This window comes from Choloepus didactylus, chromosome X, assembly GCF_015220235.1.
Source record: "Choloepus didactylus isolate mChoDid1 chromosome X, mChoDid1.pri, whole genome shotgun sequence".
NCBI lineage: Eukaryota > Metazoa > Chordata > Mammalia > Pilosa > Megalonychidae > Choloepus > Choloepus didactylus.
The window spans coordinates 118,643,969-118,664,419 of record NC_051334.1 but is presented as its reverse complement, the minus strand read 5'-3'; the positions used below and the strand labels follow the sequence as shown (position 1 = coordinate 118,664,419).

The window sequence follows — 20,451 nt, the reverse complement described above, 5'->3', positions numbered from 1 at the left end:
AGAGCAAAATAAATACAAAGCTAAGAAAAGGAAGAAATAATAAGAGCAGAAATCAATGAAATTGAAAATAGGGAAATAGAAAAAACTACCTTTTTCTGTTTGTTTAACAAAATTTTTTATATGAAAAGTCTTTAGCAAGTGTACCGGTTTGTATATATTATGTCCCCCAGAAAAAGCCATGTTCTTTGATACAATCTTGTGGGGGCAGACATATTAGTGGGGATTAATTTGGAAAGTTTGGATTAGGTTGTTTCCATGGAAATGTGCCCCACCCAACTGTGGGTGATAACTCTGATTGTATAGTTTCCATGGAGATGTGGCCCCGTCCATTCAGCATGGGCCTTCATTAGTTTACTAGAGCAATATATAAGCTCAGACAGAAGGATTGAGCTTGCTACAGCCAAGAGGGACACTTTGAAGAATGCACAGAAGCTGAAAGAGTAGGTGCAGATGAGAGACAGTTTGAAGACAGCTGTTGAAAGCAGACTCTTGCTCCAGAGAAGCTGAGAGAGGACAAACACCCCAAGAGCAACTGCGAGTGACATTTTTGAGGAACTGCATCCTAGAGAGGAACGTCCTGGGAAAAAGCCATTCTGAAACCAGAACTTTGGAGCAGACACCAGCCACGTGCCTTCCCAGCTAAACAGGTTTTCCGGACATCATTGGCCATCCTCCAGTGAAGGTACCTGATTGTTGATGCATTACCTTGGACACTTTATGGCCTTAAGACTGTAACTGTGTAGCCAAATAACCCCCTTTTATAAAAGCCAGTCCATTCCGGTGTTTTGCATTCCAGCAGCATTAGCAAACTAGAACAGCAAGACTGAAAAAAATAAAAAGATAAAAGACACAAATCATCAGTATCAGCCATTGTATTTTAACATGTAGCAAAAGTGCTTAATGTGTGCTTCCCATTTGGCAACACAGAACATAAAAGATACATATGAATGGCTGTAACAAGACTATAGGAGAATGAGGGAAATAGCCAAGATTATATAATCAAACTAGCAAAGGAGAGAACCTCGATGACCTATGTTTATAGAAAAGACTAAAACTAAGGCCAAAGGATTGGACAAAAGTCAGTTCATAAAAAAATTACATGTACTCAAGTGTTGAGGTTTAATAAAATTAATTTAATTTTAACTATTTCATAAAGGACATTCTTATGTGAAACTGGCATTGTTATTTTTTCTGTGTGTGTATGGCAGTGAAGAATAAAATGACTAAGTGAAATTTTGTGCCACCGCCTTGACTCATGCCAAAGTACTAGCAAAACCCAACATTGATATTGCACCATTACAGTACATGCAAAGACTCTTACAAAAGACAAATAATGTCTTAGTAATATTGTGAAAATGATTTTGTCTTTGGGGACCCTGCGAAAGGATCTTGGAGACCACCAGGATTCTAAAGACCATCTTTTTTCTTCATGTTGGTCTTTTTTCATAAAATTACTTTTTTGAATTTTTTATTCAATTTTATTGAGATATATTCACATATCATACAATCATCCAAAGTGTAAAATCAATTGTTCACTGTACCATAATGTTAAAAATCAATGATTGAAGTTTCCATCTTAAGAAGCTACATGAGTAATTAAACACAAGGTAAGTAGAAGAGAGGAAATAAGAAAAAATGGAAATCCCTTAAACAGAAAACATAAAAACAACATATAAAATCAGTGAAGCCAAGAGTTATTTTTGAAGAGATTAATAAAAATTTTAGTTACCTAGAAAAACTGTTCAAGAATATAGAGGAAAGACAGATTACCAATATAAAGAATGAAAGAGGGAATGACATTAAACATCCTACAGACATTAACAGAACATGATGACATGCTGAGCAGATGAGCAGCTTTATGTCCATAAATTTGATGATGTAGATAAAATGAATAAATTTCTTGAAAACAACAAGTTATCAAACTGACACAAGAAGACATAGAAAAACTGAATAGCTCTGTGTCTAATAAAGGAATTAAACTCTTAATAAAAAATCTCCACAGAAGGAAATTGCAGATTACTTCACTGGTAAATTCTAACAAATATTTAAGAAACAAATAATGCCAATTTTCCAGAAAATATTTCAGATAATATATATGTGTGTGTATATATATATATATATATATACATAGAAAATATTTCCCAACTTATTTTATGAGGCTGGTGTATCTCTGATACCATAACATGAAAAGGACATTTCAAGGAAAGAAAATTGACCAATATTCCTCATGATCACTGATGTAAAACCCTTAACACAATATTAGCAAAACAAATTCAGCAACATATTAAACAATAATATATTATAGCCATGTGGAGTTTATCCCAGGGATGCAAGATTGGTCAAGCATTCAAAAATCAAGTAATGTAAATAACCACAATATAAGAATAAAGGAGAAGAAAGATGAGCATTTCAATAGATGCAGAAAAAGTATTTAAAAACCTTCAACCTTCATTTATGAAAAATAAACCCTCTGAGCACACCTAGAATATATGTGACCTTCCTAATTTTGATTTAAAAATTATAAAAAACCAACAGGTAACACATAGTCAATGGTTAAATACTGAACATGTTCACTCCTAAGAAAGGGTATGACCCAAAAATATCTTTTCTCATCTCCTTTATTTAACATTATACTTGAGGTCTTAGCTAATGAAATAAGTAAGATAAACAAACAATGACAAAACAGGCATACCTATTGAAAAGGAAGAAATATGATTGTGTATATGCACAATATCCAAATGAATCACAAGGTCAATTACAGAAAATGTAATTTTACTAGCACCAACAATTGGAAAATGAAGTTAAAACAAAAACCATCATTAACAATACTATCAAAAACATAAAATTCTTATGAATAAATTTAAGAAATGATTTTCAAGAGCTCTTACACAGAACAGTACAAAATACGACAGCAAGAAATTAAAAGAGACCTAAAGAAATGGAGAAACTGTATTCAAGAATTGAAAGATTCAGTATTGTTAAGATGTCAGTTCTTGCCAGCAGGTTTTTTGTAGATATTGAGAGGGTGATTGTAAAATTAATATAGGAATGCAAAGGAATTAAATAAGCCAAGACAATATCGATGAAGAGCAAAGTTAGAGGATTTGACTATGTGATTTTTATTAAGTGGAGGTCAAAAGTACATGGTAATACCTTAATTTTTTTTCATTAACAGTAACAGGGGTACCACACCAATTCTAGGGGTCAGTAATGGGGGAAGGGGGCCGGTAAGGGATATGGGGTGTTTGGGGGTTTTCTTTTTTGTGTTATTTTTCTTTTTGGAGCAATGAAAATGGTCTAAAATTGAGTGTGATGATGATTGCACAACTAAGTGATGATACTGTGAGACATTGTATACTTTGGATGGAATATATGGTATGTGAATATATCTCAATAATTCTGCAGATTAAAAAAAAAGTATATGGTGAGAGGAGGTCTTAGCAAGGTGAAGTCAAGGATGATTCCCAGGTTTTTGGCTCCAGTAAAATGGGAGGATGCTGGAGCCAGTCCGTAAGACAAAGAACTCAGCAATAGGAGTGGGGTGTAGGGCAGGTGGAGGGGAAGGATAGGACATCAGTGAAGTCAGTGTGGCCTAAAAGGGACTTGAAGCCCCTCGGCGACATGCTGGCAAAGATGTCCAAAAGGTGACAAAAACTGGTCTGATTCCCAGGGGAGGGGAAGGGGAGGAGAAGAGATTGGAGCCTTAGATTTGGAAATCTTCAGTGCTTAGAGGAATGTACCTAGGAGATCACCGAAAGGAAAGAAAAAAAAAACGTGTGGCTTGGGAAGAGCGGCGTTCCGGAACAGAATACCAAGCAAGGAAAACTGGCACTCAAGGTGGCGAAGCAGCTCTCTAGCAGGAACCACCCCAGCGTTCTGGAGTCAGGCAGAACTGCTCTTGAGAGCCGGCTGTGGACCTCAGGAGCTGAGCGCGCACTTGGCTGAGTCGGGTACCTTTCCTGTGCCTCAGCTGCCACACCTGGCGATGATCTGCATCTGAGAGGGATGTTGGACCCAGGACCTGACAAGCGCCAGATGAAGCGCCCGGAGTCAGGAAGCCTCCTCCTCCTCATCTTTTCCCTGATTCGCCTCCTGGGTCCTCCATTCCTGGTTCCCTATGGGAGATGGTGGGAGGCGGGAGGCCAAGCTCTGGGTGACGCGCGGCACTCACGTGACCTACTGGGCGCAGACCATGGCACCAGTCCGGGAGCCTTCACGCCCGCCCTCTCCGTGGTCGGGTCCCGGCGCTGTCTGCTATCTGAGCTGCCTGCCCAGGCGGCAGGAAAGCAGGCTTCAGGTAGCCGGAGGAGCCGCTGATCTCCCCGAGGCCAAGCAAGTCAGCATAACTGGGCGCCACAGGCGGCCCCTGGGCTGGGGTGGAGGAGGGTCAGGGGAGTGGGATCCAGAAGCAGCCGGGAAGGCTGTGGGGGAGGGAGGACCTTTCAGTGGGTCCGGCCCGCCTTCTCAACACCCCAGCCTCTGTGCCCCCAGGCATTTTAAAGCCAGAAAAGGTGGGGGAGGCGCCCCCCCCCCTCAATGTGACAGTGGAATTTAGGCGTATTCTTGAAATAACCCAGCTTTCACATTCTGCACCTAGGAGGAAATGTTGACCTCCAGGTGAAGGACTCTGGGGGAGGAGGCCAGAGACCCAAACACAGTTTGGAAAGCATTCTGGTCTGGTGCCCATGGCCTGAGAATAAACGGCAGCTCTGAAAGGTGCAGGGGTGGGGGACAAGAAACGTTGGGTGAGGAAGATTTGGATGCAGGAAAGGGACCTGTGACCCTGTGTGTCCACTGCTCCTGTGTCTTATATGCAGGACTGCACATCTGTTGTTCCCAGCACCCTGGGAGGCTAGAAAAAGAAGAGGAACTTGCCCAGAATCCTTGCAGGTCATTGGGGGATGGAGGTGGGGCTGGACAGGTACCTGGGGTGTGGAGGCCAGGAATGTGAGGGGGCAAGGGCTAAGCAGAATTTGCAGGTTCCACTGCCTCCCCCAACACATACACGCCCACACCTTCCCACGCTGAGAGTAGAGATGGTGGCAGGGCCTGCAAGGGAAATAGTTGGCTCACATGAATAGGAGGAATGATGGGGTAAGAGATGAACAGAAGGCACACTTGGAAGACTTAGCAGGTTAGGGGAACCCTGACTAGGGGCAAGATGCAAGTACCATCAGTTCTTCTTCCTGTGCCCTTTAGTCTCCTTTGTCTCCTCTCCCCCCATCCATTCCGTGACAGGATAAGGATTGGAAATCTCAACACCAAGAACTCTACAATGAAAATGAAGGAATGCTGGAAGAGGAGGGAAAGCCAGAAGATGTAGTAGAATCTGAAGGTGAAGGAGAGTCAGAGGAGGAAGAAAAGCTGGAAGTGGAGGGGAAGCCAAATAATGAAGGCCAATCAGAAGATGAGGGAAAGCAAGAAAAGCAGGGAAAGCCAGAAGATGCAGGAAAACCACAAGGGGACGGCAAGCTGAAACCTGAGGGAAAGCCAGAGAGCCAGCCAGGGGCTGCTGCAAAGCACCCAGCTGAAGATTATATGCCCAGGAAAGCTGCCCCTTCTGAGCCCTCAACTGTCTTATGGCTCCCAACATGTGTGACTCTTTTTCTTATCTTTGTTCATTCATCTCCACTTTTTTCCTAAAAGAAAAACAGACAGGGGGATGGACGATTCCCCCAAGGACTATCAGGAGGACTTACAGGAAAGGCATTTGAGCAGTGAGGAGATGATGAGAGAACATGGTAATATGTAAAGGGCTCAGGAAGAGCCAAGGGAATAACAGAAAATGGGTGGTTTTCACTGGATGCAAAGAGATGTACAGGATCCTTTCTCCCCAGGGGGCCAATGGGGAGTCAGGGGAGTGAGGGGCAGAGGTAGGGGCCATGACATCTCATACCTTTAATACCTTTGGCCTTCAATTTTGCTTTCTCTGATGAGAATATTGCCAGCACTGTTTTCCCAGGTAGGTATTTGACAGGCTCTGTGCTTCAACTTTAAGCTGATACTTTGCCTTACTTTACCTCTTGTTACTGGCAGCCTTTTGACCCATCTGTAGCACTCTATGTTTCAACAGGCAATTTTCACTCACATGCATGTGAGAGATGTTCATGGTACATTGTAATATAATAATAAAGAAAACAGTTTGCAGAACTGTATATACAGCATCAACCCATTAAATATACATATATATGTATGCATGTATTTGCAGAATACATTTAAGCACACAGAAAACTCAGAAGGTATGTACACTGAAATGCAGGTAAGGGATATTCCTATGTGATGGCAAAAAAATAAGTCTTACCTATTCATGAAAAAGAGTCCAATCACCTTACAGTTAGGTATCTCTATATTAGGCCTCTGCTGGTATGTCCCATCCCCATGTTTTCCCCTAGGAATAACCATATTGCATGGGCACTGCTGCCCCTTCTTCTGAGCCCTCTACTGTCTTATGGCTCCCAACATGTGTGACTCTTTTTCTTATCTTTGTTCATTCATCTCCACTTTTTTCCTGAAGGATATGAATTGTGTTTGTCATAAATTAATATTAATGGAAAAATAACGTTAATGAAATTAAACAACACATGATAAGCAATTGAACTGTTCAGTGAGTTAGGAGGGCAGTGGGGACACTTTAAATTCTTGTTGTTAGAATATAAAATGAGAGATAAACATCTCATTATCTCTGGGGCTAGTAGCTGGCAGTTATCATAGATCCTTTGCTGTAAGGTTCAGTCGCATCATCTGTGAAGTTGGTATATTACTTTCCTCCCAAGGCTGCTAAGTGGATCAGATGAGGTACTGAGTTTGTAAGATGTGTTGAGACCTGGCCCCCATCAGACACTCAGGAGAGGACTGGTTGCTACACCATTCCCATGAGGAACATGGACAGAATCAGACATTTGGGGGAGGGCTGAGAGAGGTCTTGCCTGTGCCTAGGAACAAGTCCAGGCACCTGGGAGGTGAGTTTCACTCTCCTGGCTACTGCCATGTCTGCTGGGCACTATGTCTCTTCTCCTGGGTCCTTTACCCTCTACTGATAGCTGCTAATGAGCTGGAGTCTTGTTTTTCTTCAAAATACATTTCATTATCTTGGACTTTTTTGCTGTTGTTCATTCTAATACCATCTGTCCAGACCTATTCTGGGGACACTGGGCATCCCACAGCTGGGCTAGGACTCACTCTAAACCCTAGCCCTCTAAGCCCAGGTTTACTTGCAGTTCTGAAAGTAGTGGGAGTCATGGGTCAGAGCCACCACCAGGAAAGAATACAGATGCAGCAGCACCAAGGAAAGCTCCTGGGTTACAGAGGGTGGAACTTCATGAAGAGGAGCTCTGCCTAGTGCAACTAAACAACTGGAATTTGTGCTGTAAAAGGACCCAATGGAGGGCTCAGTATATGCCACAAGTGCATAGCTTCACAAGGGAACAGAAGCACACCTGGTAAGGTGTGAGGCCAGGGGTGGGAGGCTTCCCTGGAGGGGTAGCCAATGAGCACATATCTGCAGATGATCTTGCCCTAACTGGCTTGAGAGAATCAAGCCCTTGAATTTTAGAGACAAAATATATTCATATTGGTTTCATGCTTGGACTCCATATGGTTTCCAGTTTTAAATGGTGCCCAGAGCAAGAAAAAGATCTACTGTAGGTCCAGGCTGTAGTGCAAGTTCCTCTGCCACTTCAGCCCCATGACCCTGCACACCCCATTATATTGTGTTTTTGCCAGACAGAGAGGATCCATGAAGACTTGACAAGCCCAACTAGAACTAGAGTACACACTCCTAAGCTTTTACAGTGAAACCATTCCATCTTCTCTTGGCAACTAATCTCCATTTGAGAAGCTGCTCCTGGCTTGTTATCAGATCATGGTAGAGACTTTACCTCTAACCATGAGGTATTAATTTTCTACACAAATGAGACACCCATTATAATCTTCTTATCTACTCTATTCTATGATCACATTTGGTGTGGGCAACAGGTTTTGATCATTGATTTCAAATGGCTTTTAAGAAATCAGGTCTAAGTACAGAAGGCCAAGTAAATTATGTTTGCAGGTGAGTCAGACTCCTGTGGTTCCTACTGCAGCTATATCACTGCCTCTGTCTCAACTTACATCTATAGCCTCATAGGCTATACATCTATAGCCTCATATAACTGGTTCAAAAAGAGGGATAAAACAATGGCTCGATTCATGGACGGACCTTCTTGGTATGTTGATAATAGGTGCAAGCGGATAGCTGCTGCACAATAGACCCACTCAGGTAGGCTCCTGAAGGAGACTGGAGAACAGACATGCTACCAATGGGCAGAATTTTGTATGGTTCATATAGTTTTCCATTTTGTGTACAACCCGTCATAGTTGGTGGTGTTCCAATTTGCTAATGCTGCCTTTTCACAAAACACCAGAAATGGAGCGGCTTTTATAAAAGGGTGTTTATTTGCTTACAAAGTTACAGTCTTAAGGCCATAAAGTGTCCAAGATAAGGTGAGTTATCACCAATTAGGTACCTTCACTGGAGGATGGCCAATGGCATCTGGAAAACCTCTGTTAGTGGGGAAAGCACATGGCTGGTGTCTGCTCCAGAGTTCTGCTTTCAAAATGGCTTTCTCCCAGGATGTTCCTCTCTAGGCTGCAGCTTCTCAAAAATGTCACTCTTAGTTGCTCTTGGGGTGTTTGTCCTCTCTTAGCTTCTCCGGAGCAAAAATCTGTTTTCAAGGCCATCTCCAAAATGTCTCTGTAAGCTGAAGCTCCTCTTTCAGCGCCTGTGCGTTTTTCAAAGTGTCCCTCTTGTCTGTAGCAAGTTCGCTCCTTCTGTCTGAGCTTATATAGTGCTCTAGCAAACTAACAAAGGCCCACTCTGAATAGGCAGGGCCATACCTCCATGGAAACTATCCAATCAGAGTTATCACCTACAGTTGGGTGGGTCACATCTCCATGGAAACACTCAAGCAAAGAATTACAATCTAATCAACACTAATACATCTGCCCACACAAGATTGCATCAAAGATAATGGTGTTTTGGGGGACATAATTCATTCAAACTGGCACAGGTGGTGTTCTAGTTTGCTAATGCTGCTGGAATGCAAAACACCAGAGATGGATTGGCTTTTATAAAAGGGGGTTTATTTGGTTACACAGTTACAGTCTTAAGGCCATCAAGTGTCCAAGGTAATGCATCAACAATTGGGTACCTTCACTGGAGGATGGCCAATGGCATCCGGAAAACCTCTGTTAGCTGGGAAGGCATGTGGCTGGCATCTGCTCCAAGTTCTGGTTTCAAAATGGCTTTCTCCCAGGACGTTCCTCTCTAGGCTTCAGATCCTCAAAAATGTCACTCTTAGTTGCTCTTGGGGCATTTGCCCTCTCTTAGTTTCTCTGGAGCAAAAGTCTGCTTTCAAAGGCCATCTCCAAAATGTCTCTGTAAGCTGACACTCCTCTCTCAGTACCAGTGCATTCTTCAAAGTGTTCCTCTTGGCTGTAGCTCCTCTTAAAAATGTCACTCTCAGTTGCTCTTCAAAATGTCACTCACAGCTGCACTGAGTTCCTTCTGTTTGTCAGCTCATTTATATGGCTCCAGTGATTTAAATTTAGACCCACCCTGAATGGAAATTATCCAATCAGAGTCATCACCTACAGTTGGCTTGGGCACATCTCCATGGAAACACTCAAAGAATTACAGTCTGATCAACACTGATACGTCTGCTCACACAAGATTACATCAAAGATAATGGCATTTTGGGGGGCATAATACATTCAAACTGGTACACTAGGGAAGAGGGGAAATTTGCATCTGTGTAAATTGAGGAATTCCTAGGGCCACACACATGCCCAACACAAGATGCATGCACAAAAAGGAACAGGGAACACCCTGCAATTTACCTAGGCTTATTCTTCAAATTAATTATATGGATAACCTCTGAAGGACAGCATTCACACAGGCCAACCTGCAAAGACTAGGAAAGACATTTTCTTTTTTTCCTTTATTTTTCTGTTAGTCCTTGACATTCAAGGAAAGATCTATAATAATGCTAGCTGGATACAAGCTTAAGGAACAGAAGCTCTAAATTCCAACAATAGTACATTAAAATATTAAAATGTCTAGGTTTCAACAAAAGATTACATAGCATATAAAGAAAACAAGAATGATGTGCCATGGAAAGGAGAACATTAAAGCATTATAAACCATCAATGAGGAGGACAAGATCTGGGATGTACCAAAGACCTTAAAAAAAAGTGGTCCTAAATATGCTCAAAAAGCTAAAGGAAAACATGGACAAAGAACTACAGGGCATTAGGTAAACTATAGATGAACATAAAGAGAATATGAATAGAGAGATTGAAATTATGAAAAGAAACCAAACAGAGCTGAAGACCATGGTGACAGAAATACAAATTTCTCTAGAAGTCTTCAATAGCTTATTGTACCTGGCAAAAGAAAGAATCAGGTAAACTTGAAGATAAAACAACTGAAATTATTCAGTCTGAGGAGCAGAAGGAAAGAATGAAGAAAATTGAACAAAGCCTGAGGAACTTATTTGATACCATTGAGCATACCAATATACACATTGTGGGAGTCACAGAAGGAGAAGAGAGAAAGAGGCAGAGAGAATATTTGAAGAAATAATGACTGAAAACTTCTCAAATATAATGAAACATATGAATATACACATATAAGAAGCTCAACAAACACCAACCAGGATAAAACCAAATAGACCCACATCACTGCATAGTATAATCAAACTGTCAAATTCCAAAGATGAAGAGAGAATTCGAAAAGCTGCAAGAGGGATGCAACTTGTCACATATAAGGAAGACTCAATTTAGCATCAGAAACTAGGTAGGCAAGAAGGCAGTGTGATGACATATTTAAAGTTCTGAAAGGAAAAAAATGCCAAACAACAATTCTATATCTGGCAAAATTGTCTTTCAAAACTGAGGTAGAAATGAAGATATTCATAGACAAATGAAATTGAGAAAGTTCATCATGAGTAGACCAGCCCTACAAGAAATCCTAAAGGGAGTACTACAGGTTGAAAGGAAAGGACACTACACAATTGACTGAAGTCACATGAAGAAATAAGGCTCCCCAGTAATGACAATGACTTGGGTAGATATAAATACAAATACTATTGTATTTTTATTCATAATTCCACTTTTTACTTCCTATGAGCTCTAAAAGGCAAAATATATAAAATATAATGTATAAATCAATGACTTTGCACTCACAATATATAAATATGCAATGTAAAAGTAATAATATTTGCTTTTTATTATTCATGTCTTTAAAGCCTTTTTCAGAACAAGTGCCAATCACTGAAACTGTATATAATAATGCCTTGACTACATATTCTTCTCTGATACTTCATATCTGATTTTTTCCTGACTCAATAAACAATTATTAAGTGGTTTTCATTCACTGTCAATTTAATAAAGACAATAAATTTTGTACATTTATTAAGGTTTTACACAGAAATATAATTTTCTCTACTTCTTATTTGTGACTTAGTTATTTAAATGTCAAGCCATTTGGTTTAAGTCTCTGTTACACGGTAACTGAATGAACTTGATCAATGTAGTTAGCCACACTAAATTCCATCATTCTATTATAATCCTACATTTATTCTCAGGGGTGTGAGTTGATGTTTGGTAATTTCACTTCCATATGTATATGTACCACTCCCTCCATTAAAGTGAAAATTGTTCAGCCATGTGCCCATTCCTGTTTACTACAAGAACTCCATGAGTAGGGCAGACCAAAGAGACCTAAGGATAGAATTCTAGTGTCCAGACTGAATTTCAATGTATTCCTTTATGGAGAAGTTTGTCTTGTAAACTGTTTTATTAAATTTGAAAACATTGTATATTCACATGAAAGAATTATTTTCCTTAACAAAAAGCATTCAGAAACATAAAGGACGGGATTGAAATTATTCTACAATAGCCATTAAGAAAAAGATTCATTTTTATTAGTTATTCATTCAACTTCACACATAATTTGTGTTTAGTTTGGATAAATATGTATATACAATATTTATTCCTATGGTTGGAATAGAAATTCAGACACTATTTAAATGGAAATAGAGATTGTATCAGTCTAATTGCTATATGATAACTAACAAAATATGCACTGAAGGGTACAAAGAGAGAAGGGAAAATTTCAAATTCATTTGCCTAGAACAGAACTTTATGAACTGTGCAAATGCTTAATATAAATGGTGATACCTGCAGACCTGAAATAAAAGGGATGAGGATCTATCAGTGGGATAGATTTAAGAAAAAAACAAAACTTGGAATTGTTGGTGCCTAACATTAATGGTCCATTTGGAGGAACCCCATGAGAATATGATATATGAATATCTTTTTTAACATGTCAAAATGTTTTGCCTATTGAAATAAGCTAATTAAAATGCAGATCAAGTACCACCATTCATTTGCTTTTTCCATATACAGTTAACATTACCTTAATATGCCTAAGTAACTTTGCAAATGTAAAGAAGTACTAGATAGTTTCACTTGATGTTTTTAAGACCTAATTGCATTCCACTGGTTATCAGTTACTGAAAAACAAAGTACAGTCTTGGTAAAAGGTGCCATTGTTGACAGGACTAAATTGTTTTGCAGCCTGTTTTTTCTCAGTCTCTTACAGCAGGGTCCTTTAGCTCAAATTGATAGAGCTGGAAAACATAATCTCACTTTGCAAACACAAGAAATCTTTCATACTTCTAATGTCTGCTCTGTTTCTGATGCTAGACTATAATTAAAGGAAAGATGTGATTAGGCCAAGCCCACCAGATAATTTTCCTATGTTAAGGTCATCATATTTGGAATCCTAATTACATCTGCAGAATCCCTTCACAAAGTCACATAGATGAGTGTTCGAATAACTGGGAGAAGATAAATTTGCATTGTTTGACGTTGCTAAGTGTGTGGCAATTTGTTACAACAGCAACAATATTAAACTAACATATATGGTAACTCTATGTTTAACATTTTGAGGAACTGCCAAACAATTTTCTAAAGTGGATGCACTATTTTACAACTCCATTAGCAATGCATGAGGGTTCCAATTTCTCCATATCCTCATCAACAATTGTTACTGTTTGTCTTTTTAAATTTTATCCTAATTGGTATGAAGTGGTATCCCATGATTTTTATTTGTATTTTCCTAATGTTTTAGGATATTGAGCATCTTTTAGTGTGTATTTTGGCCACTTGTATATCTTCTGAATCTCTATTAAACTCTCTACTCAAATCATTTACCCACTTTCTAATAAGGTTGTCTTTTTATTATTGAATTTAAAATATTAGTTTTATATTCTGGATACTAGTATATTATCAGATATATGATTTGAAGATATTTTCTCTCATTCTGTGGGTTGTCTTTTCAATTCCTTGGTATTTTCCTTTGACACCAAAAGTGTTCTAATTTGATGAAGTCTAATTTATCATTTTTTTCTTTTTATTGCTTGTGCTTTTGGTGTCCCACTTAATGAACTATTGCCTAATCCAAGGTCACATAGATTTACTCATAAGTTTTCTTCTAAGAGTTTTACAGTTTTATCTCTTAAATTTAGGCCTTTGTTCCATTTTGAGTTAATTTTGGTGTATGGTTTGAAGTAGGGGTCCAAATTCATCCTTTTATATGTGGATTGCTAGGGTTCCAGAATCCTTTGTTGAAAAGACTATTCTCACTCAATTGGATTGTCATGGTACCCTGGTCATACAACAAGTGATCATAGATCTTCTCAACTTTCAAATCTGTTCTGTTGATCTAGTCTATCTTTATGCCTGGGGCACATTGTATTGATTACTGTATGTAAGTTTTGAAATCAAGAAGTGTGGTGACCACAACTTTTTGCTTCTTCAAGAATGTTTTGGCTATTCTGGGTTCCTTACATTTCCATATAATTTTTTAATTCAGCTTGTCACATTCTGCAAAAAAGCAACTGCAATTTTGATAGAGATTGCATTGATTATGTAGATTAGTTTGGGGATATTGCCATATTACAATAGTAAGTCTTCTGATTCATAGCACAGAATTTCTTTCCATTTATTTAGGTCTTTTTTTATTACTTTCAAAAATGTTTTGTAATTTTCAGCATACATCTTGCACTTCTTTTGTTTTATTTATTCTGAAACATTTCATTCTTTTTGATGTTATTATAAATTGAGTTGTCTTAATTTCATTTTCTGATTTTCATTGCTGGTGTATAGAATTGAAGTTGGTTTTTTAAAAAATTTCCATCTTGTATCCTGCAACCTTGCTGAACTTGTTTCATAGTGCTAATAGTTTTGTGTGTGTGTGTGTATTCCTTAAGATTTTCTCTATACAAGATCATGTTGTCTGTGAATAGAGACAATTTTACTTCTTCCTTTCCAACCTGGATGCCTTTTATTTCATTTCCTTGCCTAATTGCTGTGGCTGGAATCTCAAATAAAATGTTGAATAGAAATGGTGAGAGTGGACAACCTTGTCTTACCCTTAATTTAGGGGAAAAATTTTAGTCTTTCACCATAAAGTATGATGTTAGCTGTGGGTTTTTCATAGAAGCCCGTCATCAGGTTGAAGAAATTCCTTTGTATTTCTAGTTTGTTGCATGACTCTAACATGATGAGATGATGGAGATTTTGTCAGACTCTTTTTCCTTGTCTATTGTGATAACCATGTGGTTTTTGCCCTTTATTTCATTAGCATGGTGTGTTTACATTGATTAAATATCAAATGTTAAATGAACCTTCCATTCCTGGACAAATATTTGTGTGTGTGTGTGTGTGTGTATTAGATGCTTTAATGTTCAGTTTACATCTTTAACTTATAACAGTGTACAATGGAGTAATATTAAACCACTTCATGTGTATTATAAGAAACTTACAACATTATACTTACATAACTTCTCTCCTAGACTTTGTGCTATTGTTGTCACACATTTTAACTCTACATATGTTTAAACTACATTCTACATTGTTATTATGTTAAATAAAAGTTAGGTATCTTCAAAGATTATTAAAAGTATAAAAAGCCGTTTACTGTTTCCCACATATTTTCCACTTTTGGCACTCTGGTTGTTCTTAAGGTTTCATCTTTATCACTGGTTTTAAGCAATTTGAGTATACTCTACCTGCGTGTAGTATTCTTCAGTTTTCTTGTGCTTTGGATTCATTGAGCTTCTTAGATCTATTGGTTTGTAATTTTCATCAAAGTTGGAAAATTTATGTCCATTAGTTTTTCAAATATGTTTCTGTTCATTCCTTTCTGTCTTTTGGATATATTAAGTTGCTTCATGTTGTCCCACAATTCATGATGCTCTGTTCTTTATTTGTTATTATTAATTTTTGTCTTTGTTTCATTTTGGATAATTTCAAATGCTTTATCTTCAAGTTCAATTTACAACAGAATAAAAATGAATAACATACTTCTGGATGAAATAACAAAAGAAGTGCAAGATGTATACCACCAAAAGATACAAAACATTTTTGAAACTAATTTAAAAGACCTAAATAAATGGAGAGAAATCCCATGCTTATGGATCAGAAGACTTAACACTATAACATGACAAATGAGAGAGATGGAGATATGGAGATCTGCAAAGGGCTCCTCTCAAGTCTTCAGCTGAGTACTGGTCAACACATGTGTGTACAAAAACTACTTGAAGCAGTGTGATGGTTTGAAGCATCTACATACCCCTAAAAGATCATGTTCTTAAAGCTAATCCATTCCTGTGGGTGTAGACCTATTGTAGGTGGGGCCTTTTGATTAGGTTATTTCAGTTGATGCATGCCCCAGGTGGGTCTTAATCTCTTACTGGAGTCCTTTATAAGAGAGACAGAAGATAGGAAAAAAAAAATACAACCAGAGAAGCTGAGAGAGAAAAGTCAGAGAAGCTAAGAGACAGGACATACACAGAAACTCAGAGAGGAAGCCGCTGAAGCCAGAAGCTGGAAGCAATGAAATCCAGGAGAGAAGGGAGAGACGAGTAGACATCACCATATGTGTGGCCATGTGACAGAGGAGTTGAGGATCTTCAGTAACCAGTCTTCAGGGAGAAGGTATTGTCCTGTTGATGCCTTGATTTGAATATTTTCACAGCCTCAGAACTGTAAACTTGTAAGCTAATAAGTCCCCATTGTAAAAGCCAATCCATTTCCAGTATATTGCATTTTGTCAGCTTTAGCAAACTAAAACAGACAGGATAAAGAACCACCCAAAATGAACAGAGAGAAACAATCTAAAATGTCTTTAGATAAATTCTGCAAGATTTATGCAATATTTCTATTATTATTCAGCTTACATTACATTCCAATTTCCACTGTAATTCCATCTTCACACATGGTTATTCAGAATTGAACTGCTTAGTTTACAGATGTTTTGAAATGTTCATGTTACCTTTTTGTTTTTAATTTCTAGCTAACTCTCACTATATTAAGACAACATTCTTTGCACAATTTTAATATTGTAAATTTTTTAAAGATTTTCTTTAAGGCCTAGCAAATAATTAATTTCAGGCCATGTCTTATGAGCTTGAAAAAAATGTGTATTTTGCATTTGTTGGGTGAAGCATTCTGCAAATGTCTATTAGGTCAAATTCATCAATCATGTTGTTTGAATACTCTGTACCTTTAATGAACTTTTCTGTGCTTGTTCTATCATTTGCTGAAAAAAGCATATTAAAATAACTCACTATTACTATAGATTCATCTAGTTCTCCTTTTGCTATGCCAAATTTTGGTTTCTATATTTTCTCTTTTCTTGCCTTCTTTTAGATTAAGATTTTAAAAATTCTATCACCCTTTCCATCAGGTATTAACATTCATGCTTTGCATTATTTTATCACTCTTTTAATGGCTACCCTAGCAATTACAACATGTACCCCTGACTTTTCACTGTCTAATATGAAATTGAAATTTTACCACTTTCCAGACAATGTAAGGACCACAGAAAATTTTAATTCCCTTTACCCTACTCCTTAATTTCTGCTGTTGTTTAATTATCTTTTGATTCCTTATATTTTGGTAACTCCACAAGATATTATTCTTTAATCATTAGATGGAAACACATATCCACCTTTCCTTCTCCTTGCTCTCCTTCCCCTTCTTTTTCTTCATCTTCATTTCCTCTGCATCTTCTTTTTCTTCCTCCCCCTCCTTTAACCTTGCATCTCTGTGCTTCCATATGGGGTCAATTTTCTTCAGTCTGAAAAATTTCCTTACTATTTATTTTAATAAGTGTTGGCTAATGACAAACTATCTCAATTTTTGTCTTAAAATGTTTTTGTTTATCCTTATTTTTGAAGGAAATATATCTCTGAGTATAGAATTCTAATATATCATCCATTTCCTCCCAGTACCTTATGACATCATTACATGTACTTTTGGCTTCCATTGTTTCTGTACAGAATTTAGCTCTCTTATTTTTGTTCCTTTACAGGTAATATATTCCTTACTCTGTCTGATTTTAATATTTTTTCTTGATCTGTTGTATTCAGTAGGTTTTCTCTGACTAGCCCAGGTGGTTTGTCCTTGTATTTATTCTTGTTGGGATTAGTGGCACATTGTGATTCTGTGGCTTGATGTCTTTCATCAGCTTTGGAAAATTCTTGGCCACTATTTCTTTACAGTTTTTCAGCACCATTCTTCCTCTCTTCTGCCTCTAGAAATCTGATTATGTATGCATTCAATATTTTCATCATGCACCATTGGTTTCTTACTATTTTGTCTGTATATTCCATCCTTTTGCCTCTCTGTGCTTTAGTATAGATATTTTCTTCCAGCACGGCTTTCAGTTTACTTTTTTTGCAGTTGTATGTAACTGGCTTTCAAATCTTTTACAGATTTTTTAATTAAGTTATTGAATTATTCAGTTCTCAAATTTTCATTTGATCTTTTCTCTTATGGTTGTTATTATGGTCTCCAATTAATTTTCCCAGCTTTTCATTTAATTTATTGAGCACATTTATCATGGTTCTAAAAGTCCATGTTGGATATATATATATATAGTGTCTGTTTCTATTATTTGTTTTGCTTAATGATTTTGTTCACTTCTTTTTACCTGCTAAACATTGTATATGAAAAACTGTAAAGCTACATTTGAGGCAATGGATGATACTGTCTTTTTTTACAGAAAGGATTACCTTTTGCTTCTGACAAGCAGTTAGAATAGGGGCAAATCACCTAATCCATTTAGGGATTGATATAATATAAAGCTAGACTTCAGGAAGGAATAGACTTTAAGCCAAAATCTGTTATAGGAGACAAGGAAGACACTATATGGTAATAAAAGAGTCATTTCATCAAGAAGAAACAATTATAAATGCATATGCATCTAACTACAGAGCCCCAGAATACATGAAGCATACATTCACAGAATTGAAGCAAGAAATAGAAAGTTCTACAATAATAGTTGGAGACTTCAATACAGGACTTTCAATAATGGATAGAACCTCTAGTCAGAAGATCATAAGGAAAAATGATTTGAACAGTACTATAAGTTAACTAAATCTAACAGCTATATTTAGAACATTACATGACCAAAAACAGAATACACATTCTTCTCAAGTGCACATGGATCATTCTTCAGTATAGACCATACGCTGGCCTACAAAACAATTTTCAATAAATTTCAAAAGATTGAAATCAGACAAAGCTTCTTCTCTGGCCACAATAAAATCAAGCTAGAAATCAATAACAGAATGAAAACTAGAAAATCCACAAACATGTGGAAACTAAACAACAAACTCATTAAAAACCAATGGGAACACAGTTCAGTGTGGCCAACATGGTAGTGGCCATATGATCCCTTGTTAGTCTTGATATATCGTCAGAAGCTTAGTCTTTTCAAGATGACTTATCAGACATCTCTTTCTCCTTGTTCTCTAAATGTTCAGGTGCCCAATAGATACTTTGTTGTTGTTACAAAACCTGCAAAGAAAACAAAAAAGGCCCCAAAGGACAAGCATCAGATGAAAAAGAAAATATAATATAGAAAAATAGTCATATCCCTATATAGAAAGCAAGCCTGAGTATGATGTCTATTTAAAATGCTTTTACCTGAGGAAGATATATGAGGTGGAGAAAGCTACTCACTTACTTAAGAAATTTCAGATTCTGGACTTTACTAATTCAAAGCAAGGAGTTTATCTTGATTTGACACTGGATATGGCATTGGAGAAGAAGAAAAAAGTGGAACCATTTGCCAGTGTTCTTACTTTTCCACACCCATTCATTTCAGAAATCAATAAAATTCCTGTATTTATAGGGAATGCATCAGAAATTAAAATGGCAGAAGAAAATGGAGCTACATTTGAGAAGGAACTAATCTGATTCAAAAGATTCTGGTTGATGAAACACATGCAGACATTTATGTAGCTGTCCCAGAAATAATGCCTGAACTTAATCCATTAAAGAAGAAACTGAAAAAAAAATATTTCCAAAGCTCATTTGAAATTTCATTGGCCATGACATCCCCAAAATGCCTGAATTATTTAAACCTGGATGAGAAATTAAGGTAGATGAAGAAAAGGAGAACTTTCTCAAAACTACAATAGCAACAGCTGATATGTTAAGTGACCAGATAGCAGCCAATCTACAAGCAGTTATTAATGATGTTTGCAAGCATAGATCCCTGAGATTGGGACCCTTTGTGGTATGCACTTTCCTTTGTAGTTAAACAGATGAAGGTCTATTACTAAAGACTGATCTATTGTTGACTAAAGAAGTAGAAACCAAATAAAGTAACAAAGAAGTGACTGGGAAGTATTGAATTGTGAAATTATTTTCAGTGGATTAAAAAGTTACAGAGAAAATTACAAAACTGCATAATTTCTAAAAGAAGAAAATGGGTCAAAGAAGAAAGGGAAACCAGAAAATTCTTAGAGATGAATGAAAAGAAAACACAATATACCAAAATCTATGATTGCAGCAAATGCAGTGCTATGGTGAAATTTATAGCTTTAAATGCCTACATTTAAAGAGGGAAGATTGCAAATAAATAGCCTAACTTCACATCTTCAGGAACTAGAAAGAGAAGGGCAAACTAAACCTAAAGTTAGCAGAAGAAACTCTATAATAAAGATTAGAGCAGAGATAAATGAAATAGAGAATAGAAAAACAATTTAGAGAATTCACAAGCCAAACATTGGTTCTTTGAAAAGGTAAATAAAATTGACAACCCTTTAGTTAGAATGGCAATGAGAAAAAAAGAGATGATGCAAATAAAAATCAGAAATGAAAGTGAGGACATTTACAGAAATTAAAAGGGTGGTAAGAGAATATTATGAGCAATCATTTGCCAAAAAATCAAATAATCTAGGTTAATTGGACAAATTCCTAGACACACAGAAATTATTGAAACTGACTAAAGAAGAAATAGAAGATCTCAACAGACCCATAACAATAGAGAGTTTGAAACAATAAACAAAAACCTTCCAAAAAAGAAAAGTCCAGAATCAAACAGTTTCA

The 20,451-nt window shown here is 37.3% G+C and overlaps 1 protein-coding gene and 1 pseudogene across 1 annotated transcript; both read left to right on the top strand.

The window, feature by feature from the left end:
* Window positions 1-4,117: 4,117 nt before the first annotated feature.
* On the top strand, window positions 4,118-5,902 carry LOC119522321 (transcription elongation factor A protein-like 3). Its single transcript, XM_037820868.1, is given in 4 exon segments — window positions 4,118-4,511; window positions 4,818-4,921; window positions 5,239-5,551; window positions 5,640-5,902. Coding segments are annotated over 4 exon segments (1,074 nt in total).
* Window positions 5,903-6,196: 294 nt separating this feature from the next.
* Window positions 6,197-19,723, top strand: LOC119522320 (annotated as a pseudogene).
* The last annotated feature ends 728 nt before the right edge of the window (window positions 19,724-20,451 follow it).